The following is a 14,590-nucleotide window of genomic DNA, read 5'->3' as shown; positions in this document are numbered from 1 at the left end:
TCGAGTCGCGCGGACTCGCGGCGGGAAATTTAAAAATTCCAATTGAAAAATTCATTTTTCGATTTATCTCGTGCAAAACGAATATTCAATACACTCAGTAATATTTAATAATTTAATATATTCAATAATACTAAATAATCAAAGGATTGTTGAAAAATGTAGTCGACCAAACTAGCCAGAAATTTAGTTTATTATTACGACGTTTCGACCATATGGTTGTGGTCCTTATCAAGTACATACTGCAAAGATTATAAATTGATAAATTAATTGACAATTTCAATATATAACACGCTCAACAAATTAAAATGTAACAATGTTAGTATACCGAAGCCATAAATCAGGAGGCCGGCATGGACGATGATCTTATAAATTGCACAAATCACATTAACAAAACGTTATTTTTTTAAAAATTTTTTATTAGAGAGAAATTGATGTGTCTGTGAGAGACTTCGTCAAGAGACTAAAAACAAACGCTATGAGACCGGACTATGTGACCTTTATTATTTTATCGTAAATATTATTTAAATTATCTGTCTTTCTGTAGGTTGATTAAATTATTATTAAATTTTTTGATGAAAAACATCTCAGCAATTTCTCTCTTTCGAACATATTTTTCGTTATGCAAAATATTAGGTTTCGACCAGTCAAAATCATGTCTAGATTCTAATCTATGTTTGCTAATAACCGAATGATTAGATTCGTGTAACTTTATATTGTTGCAATGTTCTTTTAATCGCGTACGTAAATGTGTACGCGATGTGTACGAAATACGTACGGGATTAAAAGAACATTGCAACAATATAAAGTTACACGAATCTAATCATTCGGTTATTAGCAAACATAGATTAGAATCTAGACATGATTTTGACTGGTCGAAACCTAATATTTTGCATAACGAAAAATATGTTCGAAAGAGAGAAATTACTGAGATGTTTTTCATCAAAAAATTTAATAATAATTTAATCAACCTACAGAAAGACACAGATAATTTAAATAATATTTACGATAAAATAATAAAGGTTACATAGTCCGGTCTCATAGCGTTTGTTTTTAGTCTCTTGACGAAGTCTCTCACAGACACATCAATTTCTCTCTAATAAAAAATTTTTAAAAAAATAAGGTTTTGTTAATGTGATTTGTGCAATTTATAAGATCATTGTCCATGCCGGCCTCCTGATTTATGGCTTCGGTATACTAACATTGTTATATTTTAATTTGTTGAGCGAGTTATATATTGAAATTGTCAATTAATTTATCAATTTATAATCTTTGCAGTATGTACTTGATAAGGACCACAAGCATATGGTCGAAACGTCGTAATAATAAACTAAATTTCTGGCTAGTTTGGTCGACTACATTTTTCAACAATCCTTTGATTATTCGACATATTTATTATACTAGCGATATTAAGATATTTATTAATAATACTCAATAATATTCAATAATTTATGGAGCACGATAGATAGAGAGATATTGAGATAGTGAGATATTAATAGATAATGGATTAAAATAAAAAAAATTCCATACAATAATGTATGTATAATATATTATATTTTGTACAATGTTAAAAATTTCATTTAAGTCACATAAAAGTTTTAGATAAATAATTTAGTTAATTTAGTTTCCGAGAAATAATTTAGTTAATAAATTGGGATGTATTTAGAAACCAGAAATATTTTTGTAATGTTAGAAATTAAAGCACAGATTCTGGGAAAAAGGATTATAAATTTTCTGACATCTGTAAATCAAGAGGTACGAAATGAGACGACTTGTTTGTAAATGAAAAGAGATAATTTATTTCAATTCATTCTTTTTAACAAGATATATCGTTACAAACAGACCGGAAATAAGTTGGCTGGAAGTGCATATTTTTTAATAAACTATAGCTTAAACGATTGCTCCTTAATTGCTCCTCTTCTAAAATAGTTTTTTTTAATATTTGCAAAAAACGTAAAATTGACCATTTTTACTGAAAAACTTTTTTTTAATGGTTTTCGACAATTATATCCGGTATAAAACGATTGCTCCCTAATGATTGTTCCCTATTGTTCTATCATTAGTTTAACAATTATTGCATTATTTTATCGAAAATTAATAAATAAATCATTTCACAAATGACGACGACGCCACCTGTCGCCACTTATCGGAACTAAACGTTTTAATAGTTTCGTCACATTGGATATAATTGCTAAAAACTATTTAAATATTTAGTTCCTATAAGTGGCCGACAGGTGGCGTCATTTCTGAAATAATTAAATTTTCGATTAAAAAATGCAACAATTATTAATTATAATGATGGGCAATAGAGAGCAATCGTTTCATGCCGGATATAATTGCCGAAAACCATTAGAAATGTTTTTCATTGAAAATGATCAATTTTACGATTTTGCAAATATTAAAAAAATTAATTTTAGAAGGGGAACAATTAAGGGGCAACCATTGGAGATGTAGTTTATTTAAAAATATGAACTTTTAGCGCTAACTTATTTCCGGTAGCATAATCGCTCTTTCTGCATATCTCTTATACACTTATTATGCTTGCATTTACATTTAATAAAATGAAATATCCATATATTTATGCATTACCAGTACAAATATGTGAATTTGTTAATTCTAAGAGCACAATACTGTTTCATCTTTTGATTATACAAAGTAGTAAAAAGCTTTGTAAGCTCCAATACGTTAAATGTATAATTTATTATCTCACATGTGAAGTACATTATTTATATTTTCTTCTTCTTGGATAAACAAGTTGTCAAAATGTATAATCAATAATGTCTGAATAGTCGACGATAGTATTTTACTTGTAAAACGGAATTATCTAAGATCTATTCTTACAATACGTACAAAATATATAAAAATGTACTATATTAAACATTATTAAATGTACTATACTAAACATTACTAAACATTATTGTACTCCTATTAAACATGGTATTGGTAATGTGATTTAATCAGATATTCATTAAGATTAAATATTATTTTTCTTCTTTTTAGAGAATTATTATACTTTCTCATGTCTTCATTATTTGTTTTTTCTTGCACAATGTAAGAAATAACAGGGCTAAATATAAGTATATAATTACAATGTATAAATAAGCTTATACCCTACAACACAATGTGAACATATATTCAACATATAGCAATTTAATATTTATATATTTAATATGCGAATGAAAAAGAAAATTGAATTGTATCATTTGTAAAAAAAAAATGAAATTAATCTTTAGATTTTAAATACTCGTCTGTTTCGCATCTATCTTATCTATTTTATAGAGTTTTCATTCTGTCAAATTAAATCAGAATCGTCATTTGCTATAACTTGAATATTTGCACATTAAATTAATTAACATCTTAAATAATTCTCATCATTACTTTCGAGATGAAAGAAAGTATGTCTATGGAACAAAAATTAAATTTAAGAATTTGTCTCGTAAAAAACATTTTTATAATACGTAAAAAAAAACAAAATTAGAATTAAATATATAACACTCTTTACGACAAACAGAAATATATAATGAGAATATCAAGCGGAACAAAAATATGTAAAATCCCATTTTCGAGTGAATCTACATATTTTGTACGTTTTATAAAAATAAATCTTAGGTAACTCTGTTTCATAAGTAAAATACCATTGTTGGCTATTTAGATATTATTGATTATACATTTTGACAACTTGTTTATAAGTTTAGTTTTTTTTTATAAAAATGTTTTTAAACGAAACAAATTCTTTTCAACAAATTTAATTCTTTTCCGCAGGTATACTTTCATCTCGAAAGTAATGTGTGAGAATTATTGAAGGTGTTAATTAATTTGAAATATATACTTTATGAAATATATATTTTTTATATATATTTAATGTGAATCCGTTTTGAAATATCCGCATGTATTTAATTATAAAGTGAATCTACATATTTTTGTTTCATTTTATGCTCTCATCACATATTTCTGTTTGTCGTAAAGCATCGACAGTATTTGGAATCCACTTTAAAACTTCATAACGTGTGTTTACATTGTTGCAGGAATGAAATAACTATAACTTGCTACGATGAACGGAATGATTGCTAGGGTAGAAAGAGCGCCTGCCAAGCGCGAGGCATTGGATGCCGAACCGGTGGTTCTAGCCGCCGCACTTTGCGAATTCAGTATATTTTCGCACGGCGTTACCCTCCTGACGAAATTGAATATGGAATCCATTATATTTGCGGGCGTTGGGTCCGGGCATTTTTCCAATTCCGCCACGACGCAAGCTTGGAGACTTGTTATATCCCTGCGTCAGATCAAGATTTCAGTTTAATTCATGGAAACCTTTACAAGTGAGCATTTTCAAAAAATGAAAGAAATGCAAAGTTTAGGAAAATACTCAGGTGGCTGACTTTGTGCACGTCTTACCTGCATTCTTTGGTACCGAAAGTCAGTGACGGCAAACTGTCGAATCCGATAAAATTGTTAGACGGATCAGTTTTTGGTATGTAACCACCATACGTATTGTTGGCACAGTTTTGAATCGCTCCCTGTTTAGATTGGAAACATTCTGGTCCTCCAGCCGATATGAAAACTGCAAAGATAAGATAATCCATATTATTACAATGCTAACACAGGCATAAAATTAATTTAAAAAGTTCTCCAAGAGGTGTTTGAGGAATAATTTATATAATAATGTAATTTCTAGAATTTCTAGATAGCCTTCAAGTAGAGAAGCACCTAGAGACCTATCAGACTTACGGGCGATGCGATCTCCCTCCTTGTAGCAAATGAACTCTAACAACGAGTCGGTGATGTTGAGCACAATCTTCTTGTTTTCTCTCTCCTTTTCGTCTAGGCAGTGCTCCACTGTGTTGGTGAAGTTGTTGACGCAGGCACGCAAAATGTTGCGCTTGTTACAATAATTCTTAAATACTATGTCCAGGTCGCCGGTCGGCTTGTACTTCTCCATCTCCGCCTGGAGTTCCGTGATGTTGATGAGCGACTGAAGGCATTGCACCATCTCCACCTGGGCTTGCTCGGCGTTTTCGAACGCGCTGGCTCCGCCGTTTCTCGTGCACTTCTCCTTGAAGAGATTCTTCGTCTGCTCGATGGGCAGCGCCGACGTGTTCAGATTTTTCAGCTCGGGGACGTTGCCGACCACTCCGCCAACCTGTTGCAGTACTTCGTCGGTGGACGATACGCTCTCCTGCGAAAGCGTAGATGCAACGAGACCTGAAACGAGGAAAGAATGTCTTTAGATAGTCTTCTTATAAAAAATTCTTGCAAAATATTTTCTTAATTCTTAATCATTTTCTTAAATTTTCTAAAATTTACTTATTTATTATTTATTTTCTTTAATTTATTTATTTATTATTTATTTTCTAAAATTTATTTCTTTATTATTTATTTTCTAAAATTTATTTCTTTATCATTTATTTTCTAAAATTTATACAGATTATATGAAAATATTTTTTAAGCAAAAGATTAGGCTGAATAAAAATTATGGCTTTTCACAATGATAAGAAAATGATAAGATAAAAAATGAGCAGCAATTACAAAATATTTATTTTTGCACTATATTCTACACAAAAAAATTAGTAGCAATTACATCCTCCCTAATTCCTAAGAGATAGTCTTCTTATAAAAAATTCTTGCAAAATATTTTCTTAATTCTTAATCATTTTCTTAAATTTTCTAGAATTTACTTATTTATTATTTATTTTCTGAAATTTATTTATTTATTTTCTTTAATTTATTTATTTATTATTGATTTTCTAAAATTTATTTCTTTATTATTTATTTTCTAAAATTTATTTCTTTATTATTTATTTTCTATAATTTATACAGATTATATGGAAATATTTTTTAAGCAAAAGACTAGGCTGAATAAAAATTATGGCTCGCTTTTCACAATGATAAGAAAATGATATGAAAAAAACAAGCAGCAATTACAGAATATTTATTTTTGCGCTATATTCTACGCAAAAAAATTGATAGCAATTACATCCTCCTTAATTATACGTGTTTTTTTTTCTCAAATTATATCATGCCGGTATATACATATATATGTTATATAACTGTTGTGTATATATTATATGACATTTTTTTTTATTCTTTCATTTGTACGCAGGAAAGAAAACATCGATCAAATCGTATCAGTTCAGTTGTCAACGAGTGACAGTTGCTCAAATCCAGTACACAATGATTGCCATTGTTACGCAAATACGTCTTACATACAAAATTGCACTCTTTTGCAATGATATTTCGATCAAGCGGCAAAAGTGTCGCTAATCCGCTCAGGACGATTTCGAAAGGGAAAAATTTAGTTTTTTAAATTTCTCTTTCCTATCAATTATTCATAATACTTAATTATTAATAATACTTAATTATTAATTATTAATTATTAATAAATGATATTAAAATTATTAAAATGTTAAATTTAACTTATTACTAATTTATTAAAGATAATTAAAATTATTAATTTATTTCTTAATTTATTACTAATTTATTTATATAAAGTTAATTAAAATTACTGATTTATCTCTTAATTTATTAATAATATTATCCTATTAATTATTGATGACATTTAAATAAATAGCGTCACTCTTGTCTTGAAATTGCGTTTCTACTCTCTACCTTGAGTTTTGCTAATTTAGAGAATAATATAACACTTTGAAATTCGTAGATTGTCTGCTTCACAGACGTTTTTTTTCTTATCGTTCGTTTTTACTTCTATCACAGCAACGTGTAATTGTCAACATGTAATTGTACGCTATTCCATATGCAATATGCAAATGTAATTTATTCCAAAATGGCCTAAAAAGTGTGTTTGTGTGTGTAAATATACAATGTGAACGAAAAGTCCGGGCCCGATAAAATATCTTGAAAACAAGACATTTTAGAGAAAAACATGTTTCATACAAAAGTTGTTGGGTTTCAATAAATGCATCAAATAGCGAAACTTATTTGACCTTGAGCATAACCATGGATGAGCTCTCAAGGTCAACTTTAAAATTTTAAATGGAAACCTCCAATTTTTATTCAATACTCTTATAGCTTATCTCGAGAGCTTTTCAAAACATTATAATAAATTATTTTTTTATCGAGTACTTTTCGAGTTACAAGGCTTGAAATAATTTCTTAATTTTACATAAACCATAAAATATCCAATAAAATATTCATTTTTCGATTATCTTACCTTAATACTTTTATGTACAAAATAATGAGAGGAATCAATTGACGTAAAGAAAAAACATAGTTGTTTCTAAGAAAAAATATATAATTTGCAATAAACAATCAGAGCTCAATGATTGCGCTCAAGGTCAAATAAGTTTCGCTATTTTAATACATTTGTTGAAACCTAACAACTTTTGTATGAAACATTCTTCTCTAAAACGTCTCGTTTTCAAGATATATTTTATCGGTATCCGGAACTTTTCGAACACCTTGTATGTGCGATGGTAAATAAAAATGAAATATGGGATTCATTTCTCTTCATTAAAACAATATCAATGAATATTTGATATTTGATGATAGTTTCCTGCAAGATATTAATTAAAAAATAGCATTATGCAAAAGGTCAAGTCTGAATATTAAATTTTAATCATCATCAAATCATCTAATAAAAAAACAAGACCGATAAACTTTGTCATCTATTATCTTCAACTTTCAATCCGTGTTTTGAATTTTTCAACAAGTTTCGCAAAATCCTTGGTCGATACTAAGTAGATTATCGTTTCTTTGTTGACAAAGTTAAATTATTCCGATCATGAGAATGAGAGGCAAGCTTCCTTACGCGCGAGGTCAAAACGCGTAATCTATGGACTTTGTATTCGTGTTGGTCAGTTTTCAATCAGCGACCACGTACGCTTTATCTTTCCTCTTTGTTGCGTTTCTCGTCCAGGAAATAATCGGGGAGATAAAATGTCGACAAATTGCCTCCATTCGGAGTTTCCAATTTTTTCTCGTACACTGAGGGAAAAATTTTTTTAAATCAAATAAATTCGTTTTCTTGAAACTTTTGTTTTAAATGCAAGGAATTGTTTATTTCATTTAAGCAAAAACATTTCATTTTAATTAAATATGCATGTTATATTAAGTACATTATTTTCATTATATATTTTTTATATTTAAATACTATTTTTTATATTTAAATACTATTTTTGTAAAATATATACTATAATTTAGGCCCGGTTCCACAACTCGAGTTAATCCGAGTTTAATACGTTAAACTTGGTCCATTCACTACTTAAACTCGGATTAACTGGATTGTGGAACTGAGCCTTATTAAATTAAATATATTATTTTTTAAAATTAAAAAATTTTAAATTTTTGGAAATTAAAAAATGCATTTTAATCAATATTTTGTAAAATTAAAATAAAAATATTTAATTAAAAATTATATTTTTTTAAGCATATATATTTTTTTAAACATATGTAAATAAATGCTTAACTTAAGCAAACAGACGTTTTGAATACAAGTAACGTGATTAGTACCCACCAAATAAATAGCTTTCTTAAGTTAACTAAAATTTTTTTATTTCAAGATAATTTTTTCCTCAGTGTAGCTTTGACGGTGACATTTGCACCATTTCGATGATTGTCACGTCAACAATACCTCGAGTCAGGTTTTTTCCTCTCTGTCTTTTGCCGCGACGTAGAAAAGTCTCGATTAAATCGCTACTTCGTGAGTAATACGGTTTTACCGCTTACGAGTTCGAAAAACAATGAGCGAGGAGGACAAATATGTATCTAGAAATGAATCATCGCATTTAGAGAGAGGATAAAGAATTGAAATATTCTCGATTGACATCTAGAATAACGAGAGGAGTCAACATTCCGACTATCTGTCTGCCAATATTTGAGAGTTCGCGACAAATTAAGAGGTTCTCTTGAACAAAGTGAGTTCGAATTTATCCAAGTCAAGAGTATCTTTCTGGTTGTTTTACAAATTCTCCTTAATCGTTTTTCTTAATAAAAAAGAGTCTGTCAAATCTCGAAAAAGTTCGACAATCGAAATCAATATCAAAGAGAATGACATAATACGTCTATAATAGACCGATAAACATGTGTTTTCATTTTTCAAGCAATCTTTCGTTTCTATTTACACAGAAAAAAGGACATTCTTGTTTTGAAAATATATTTAATTTTAACATGGAAATCTTGAATGAGATTTTATTGAGTTAATTAAAGACAAATAATTAATAAAAAATAATTAATAAAAACTAATTGATTGAATAATTGCTTACTTGAATGAAGCCATTTTATACAGTTCAATAAAAAGAAATATACTCTTAGGATTTAATTTTCTTGAATGGGAAAGAAATAATGTTAGATAGAAAATAATATTTTTATATCAGAGATTATAATTTTCTTAAAGTAGAATTAAATAATTATATATTCTTGAGGTGACAATTGCATTATTAAAATAAGACTATACAATTGTCGAAATTTAAAATTATTAAATTCTTACGAAACGATGAACACGTTAGTTTAAGTATATAAGTTTTCATTTGACCATTGACACGTTAATTTAAAAGTATATAAGTTTTCATTGGACCATTGACATCTGATGTCAATGGATTTGACATTTATTTTTTTTCTGTGCAGTGAAAGCGAGACGCCTCTACTGACTTCGCGTATTATGCGTATGTTTTATGAGTCATTTTACGATGCAAAATCGGCGATAAAAGAATTATGCGTCTTAAATTGCACACGAATTTAAATTAAATTGCACGCGAATTATGTTAATTGTATGCGAAGCGACAGCTTTTTCAGGATTGCTCAACCGTTGAAATTACATTAAATTAGACTTTCGCGTGTATTAGCATCCTATCCAGACACTTCCTGGAATTTTTTGTATCGTTCAATTTATTCCACAGAAAGTAACCAAGCCTAAACGGATTCCGTAATGTTATGACGAAAGTGCATAATCGCATAATGACAAAAATTTCAAAGTTATATATAGATGTTGGCGAGGATGAATTTTAAATAATTAATTTTGCGAAGAAAAATGAAAAGAGAGAGAGAAAGAAAAAAAAAGATTGTCTCATCGAATAAAATATTTCTTTAAATTCGATTACTTTTATTTTATAGAAATTTTATTATTTATTTACTATTGGAGTCGGTTAAAATTGAATAAATTATTCTGCTAAATTCGTAAATTTTTCTTATTTTTCTTATTTTTTATATTTTTTAATAAACTGTAATTATTGATCATTATTGCAACATCTAATTATTAATAATCGTTCGATGCATTAATAATGATATAGGTAACATTTGATGTTTTTCTATATAATAACAAGGTTCGATATTTATTATGCATAATCACGGCACAAAGTGCAATCGATACACGTTCAAGGTTGCATCAAAGCTTCATCGAGCAGAAATCAATAGAACATTAAACAATATTTGCGTTATCGCACAAATTGATGTATGACGATCTTATAAACGCGAATGGATTAAAATCCAATATATATGCATCTCTTTATAATTTATAATTTTCCACATAAATAATTTTTACAAATCGATATAACTTTTTTTAAGCAATTTTGTTATCAAGTAGCTTAAGCAAATATATAAAAAAATTGCATAAGTTTATTTCATAGCGAAAACGATCTTCTTTATTATTTATTGTGCAATAATTATCGTTGATATATTTGTGATGTCTCCAATTTTTTAATTAACATTGATTAATAATCAATTTATTTATTAATTTTAAATATTTAATAATTAATTTTTAAAATATTTTAATTTTTATAATTATAATTATTATCTCAATTTTTATTTTAATTATTATACTTATTTTAATCTTTAAATTATTTTAATTATTATAATTATTTTAATCTTCAATATTTTAATTATTAATATTGAAGTATTATTCTAAATTCGTCAAAATTGTGCTGACGCTAAATCTTTGAGATAATCCTTTTGTCGAGAATAATATAATGATTCTAAAATTTTTAATTTAATAATATGAATCATCCTATCTTGAATAAAAAAACTTTTCACATAAAACAATTTATATCATTAGAAATACAGAAAAATATCGAGTACTACTTAATCATAATTATTTCTAGATATCGATTCTTCTCATTTTCCAAAGAGATTTATTCACAGTTAAATTAATTAAACGTTCAATTAATTGCAATTAATTGCATCTACGAACAATGATTCTCATTAAAGTGTAGATAATTTAGAAATAATTATAAATTATAAATAATTATAAATAATTTATAAATCAAATGAAATTATAAATCATTGCGAATAAATAAAATAGAGTTATAAAATATGAAATTATGAAAAAATAAAATTACAGATTAAAAATTTTCAAACGATAACATCGACAATTATCATATTCGATTAACGAAAGCAATGATTAACTGCAATTGCAAAAGTCGAAATGGGTTTTAGAGTCGATTGCAGATTACGTTACACCGCAATAACACGTTGTACATGTGTGTGTGATGATGCGTATGCGACCTAACATAACATTAATCATTAGAAATCGCAGTAAAATCTTGCGAAACATTCTCGAGCTGTAATCTACTTACATATTAGCGTGTGTGATTCGAGAAATGCTTGTGGAATTGTCAAGTAACATCCGAAAATAATCAAAGGAATTTTGAAAATTCCGATTTTTCAAATCGAGAGAAATCGTGCGTCTCTTTCATCGAATATTACGATAAATTTAATTTATGCATGCAACGTGGAGTTAACTTTTGACATCTAGCAAAGCTGGCAATAAACTAGCGAGTTGGCATTAAACGATCCTCATCGATCTATTCTTAACATTTTAAATTACGATGAAATAACGCAAATTTTGTACATTTTTATTTTGGGACGAAAAGCTGCAGAAGCTTTTCGAAATCATATAAGGAAGGTCATTTAAAATCGAAAGAGAATATTTTACTTTTGAATATTCGAGGTATCATTTTGTAATTATTTATATTATTAATTTTAATAATTATTAATTTGTAATTATTGATTATTTATTACAGATTATTTATTATTAATTAGAAATTGAAAGGACATTTTTTGTGTCTTAATTTGAAAAAAATCTTATTTTTAAATAATATTAATATAATAAATAAAATTAAATAATATTATTTAGTATTATTTATTAAATAATAATACAAATATTATTAAATATTATTTAATTTAAATAATATTATTTTTAAATAATATTATTATTATATAACAATGTTAATTATCGTATAATAAATATTATTAAAAATTAATATTAAATATTAATTATTAATAATATTTATAATATAATATGTTATTGTGGGAAATCTCTCCAGCTTAAATGAATTCGCGTGAAAATTGCGTTTTTCCGCGATAGAAAACTATAATTATTAAAATTACAATTATTACTCGTACAACGTTCACAATTAACAATGAACTTCCTTGCGTTCTGAAGACCTTGAAGTAACTCGATTCGGTTGCGTGCGAATTGTTTGGTATTGTTTCGAATTACGGTGTCCGAAGAAGCGATAAAAAATTTCTCGAGAAGAAAATTTCTCTATCTCTCCTCCGGATGCTACAGTTAAGGGGAAAAATATTTTACACAAAGAACAACATTGTAAAATATGTAAAACAAATCACAGATACACCACTGTTTACGATGCTATAAAAATAGGAATCAAAATCTTTTCCTTAACAACGCTTTTTTCACCGAAACTATCTCCTCGACCTTGTTTACGATAATTCTGAGTCATAAATTACATATCGAGTAGTAAGATAAAAATTTTTCAGACGTAATTTTGGACTACTTCAAAATACATATTTTATATGTGTCAAAAATACAGAACACGTGCGCGCATCTCACGGATATCCTACCTAAAAAAAAGTAGTCGAGATTTAAATCACAGAGTTTTTTGACGTTTTTTTCTCGTATGCTTCTCTTTCTCTTCCTGTAGAATTTTTTCGGATAACGCTTATCGCTATCTCGTTCAAAACAGCTATCGCTTTCTTTGTTTATCATTCTTGTATATACTAATCAATCACGAGCAGGTTATTCTATTACTCATGCTACGATGGGATTAAATCATGCTAAAATAATGCTGGAATTACATCTCCTCTTTTAACATCTTTATTCTATCTCGAAGTTTTTTATATTATTTTTTATTACATATATTATTTATTATTTATATTATTTATATTACATATACAAGAATCTTGAAGAGTTTAATGTTATATTATATATATTATTTATTATTATTATTTATTATTATATTATTTTCGTATTATTTTCATATTATTTTTATATAATTTATTTTTTATATTATCAACGCACTTTTCTCGAATTCACTCAAACATATCAGTCTAATTGTAAGAGAAAATAGCGAAAGACAAAGTCCAAGAAGATCTTATCTATTGAAACGGATCTTACACAATAATAATCAAACAATAAGATTGTCCATCGTTATCGAGTACGTGGCAGTTTCAAGTGTCAAAATCGGTGATCAAGGAACAAGATTGATCGATAGAGATCAAAGTAAAAATGGAACGGAATCAGTAAAAACGTACCGAGGAATAACACTATCGTGAACGTGGTCACCCTCATCTTGTCTTCGGACACTCACGGAAGGGTAAGTCTAGCGCACCCACGTACTGGCGTACGAAACAATCTCACAATGAGCTACGACAGCGCGTACGTAGTACACATGCACGTGCACCCTGGGGAGGAGGGAGAGAGAACAATGCACCTCGCTCTCGAGTCGGCGAAATGCACGGCGAGGATGCGACACGTTCCCGTTGGTAGTTGAACCGTCTCTGCCCGCTTCCTGTCGCCCTTCCTTTATTTTTATTACGAGCGGCCGCAATGTTCACAGCTGACTCGTAACAACCGAAGGTAGGAGAGGGAAAGATGAACGAGAGGGAAGACAAACTGACAAAGAGCGCAGAAAAGAGAAGGGAGGGAAATGAAAAAAATCAGACTAAATACTCTCGCGGCGGCGGTCGTTCCGCGACTGAGCCGCCGGGCGCGCGTGCGCCGCTTTTATACGCGCGCGCCATCTGGCGCCCGCGCGACGTTCAAAAGGCGGCCGCGGGCTTGAATTAATCTCACCATAAAAATCCTTTTTATGGGAATAGACGAATGGAGATGTAAGAGGAAATATAAGAAGCCTATCTAATTCTTCGCTTTCACGCAAATTAATATCTTAAGAGAAGACGCGATGAGAAGGAAATATATTCATTGCGTAGGCGTGTATTTGTATTTGTAGGCTGTAATCAACTGATCGTTATCCTTGGGAGAAGCTATAATAAGATTGGACGTAAGTAATTTTCTCTTTTAATAAATCTAAAGTCTTTCTTCTGTTGGTACTCGCTATTATTGCATATGTACCACAAACTAGGAGAGCTTTAACGTGAAGTCCTCGGTAGTATAGTGGTCAGTATCCCCGCCTGTCACGCGGGAGACCGGGGTTCGATTCCCCGCCGGGGAGGATTATTTTTTTTATTTTTAATAAACAATTATAATCGGTAATGCAAATATAGTTGCTCAGGAAATAAAATTATAAAATTTTATTCTTATAGTTGTCAATCTTAATGCTCTTTTTATTTTTTTTTTATGGTACTTGGACGCAAGTTTTAAATGCACGTTTTGAAGAGACCAGGA

At 28.8% G+C, this 14,590-nt stretch overlaps 1 protein-coding gene and 1 non-coding gene across 2 annotated transcripts; one reads left to right on the top strand and one right to left on the bottom strand.

The window, feature by feature from the left end:
- Positions 1-3,972: 3,972 nt before the first annotated feature.
- LOC105254165 (27 kDa hemolymph protein-like) lies at positions 3,973-13,933 on the bottom strand. The gene is made up of 4 exons (XM_011262672.3): positions 13,498-13,933; positions 4,726-5,199; positions 4,393-4,558; positions 3,973-4,270 (listed from the first exon to the last, which is right to left on the bottom strand). Exons 1-4 carry the CDS (start codon positions 13,532-13,534, stop codon positions 4,009-4,011), a joined length of 939 nt encoding a protein of 312 aa, XP_011260974.1. The 5' UTR covers positions 13,535-13,933; the 3' UTR covers positions 3,973-4,008.
- A 412-nt stretch (positions 13,934-14,345) lies between these two features.
- Positions 14,346-14,417, top strand: Trnad-guc. Its single transcript has one exon. It is a non-coding gene; the product is annotated as a tRNA-Asp (tRNA).
- The last annotated feature ends 173 nt before the right edge of the window (positions 14,418-14,590 follow it).

The sequence above is a fragment of the Camponotus floridanus genome, unplaced genomic scaffold, assembly GCF_003227725.1.
Source record: "Camponotus floridanus strain SB8 unplaced genomic scaffold, Cflo_v7.5 scaffold67, whole genome shotgun sequence".
NCBI classification, from domain to species: domain Eukaryota; kingdom Metazoa; phylum Arthropoda; class Insecta; order Hymenoptera; family Formicidae; genus Camponotus; species Camponotus floridanus.
The sequence above is the reverse complement of the archived record's forward strand: the minus strand, read 5'-3'. Positions and strand labels throughout refer to the sequence as shown.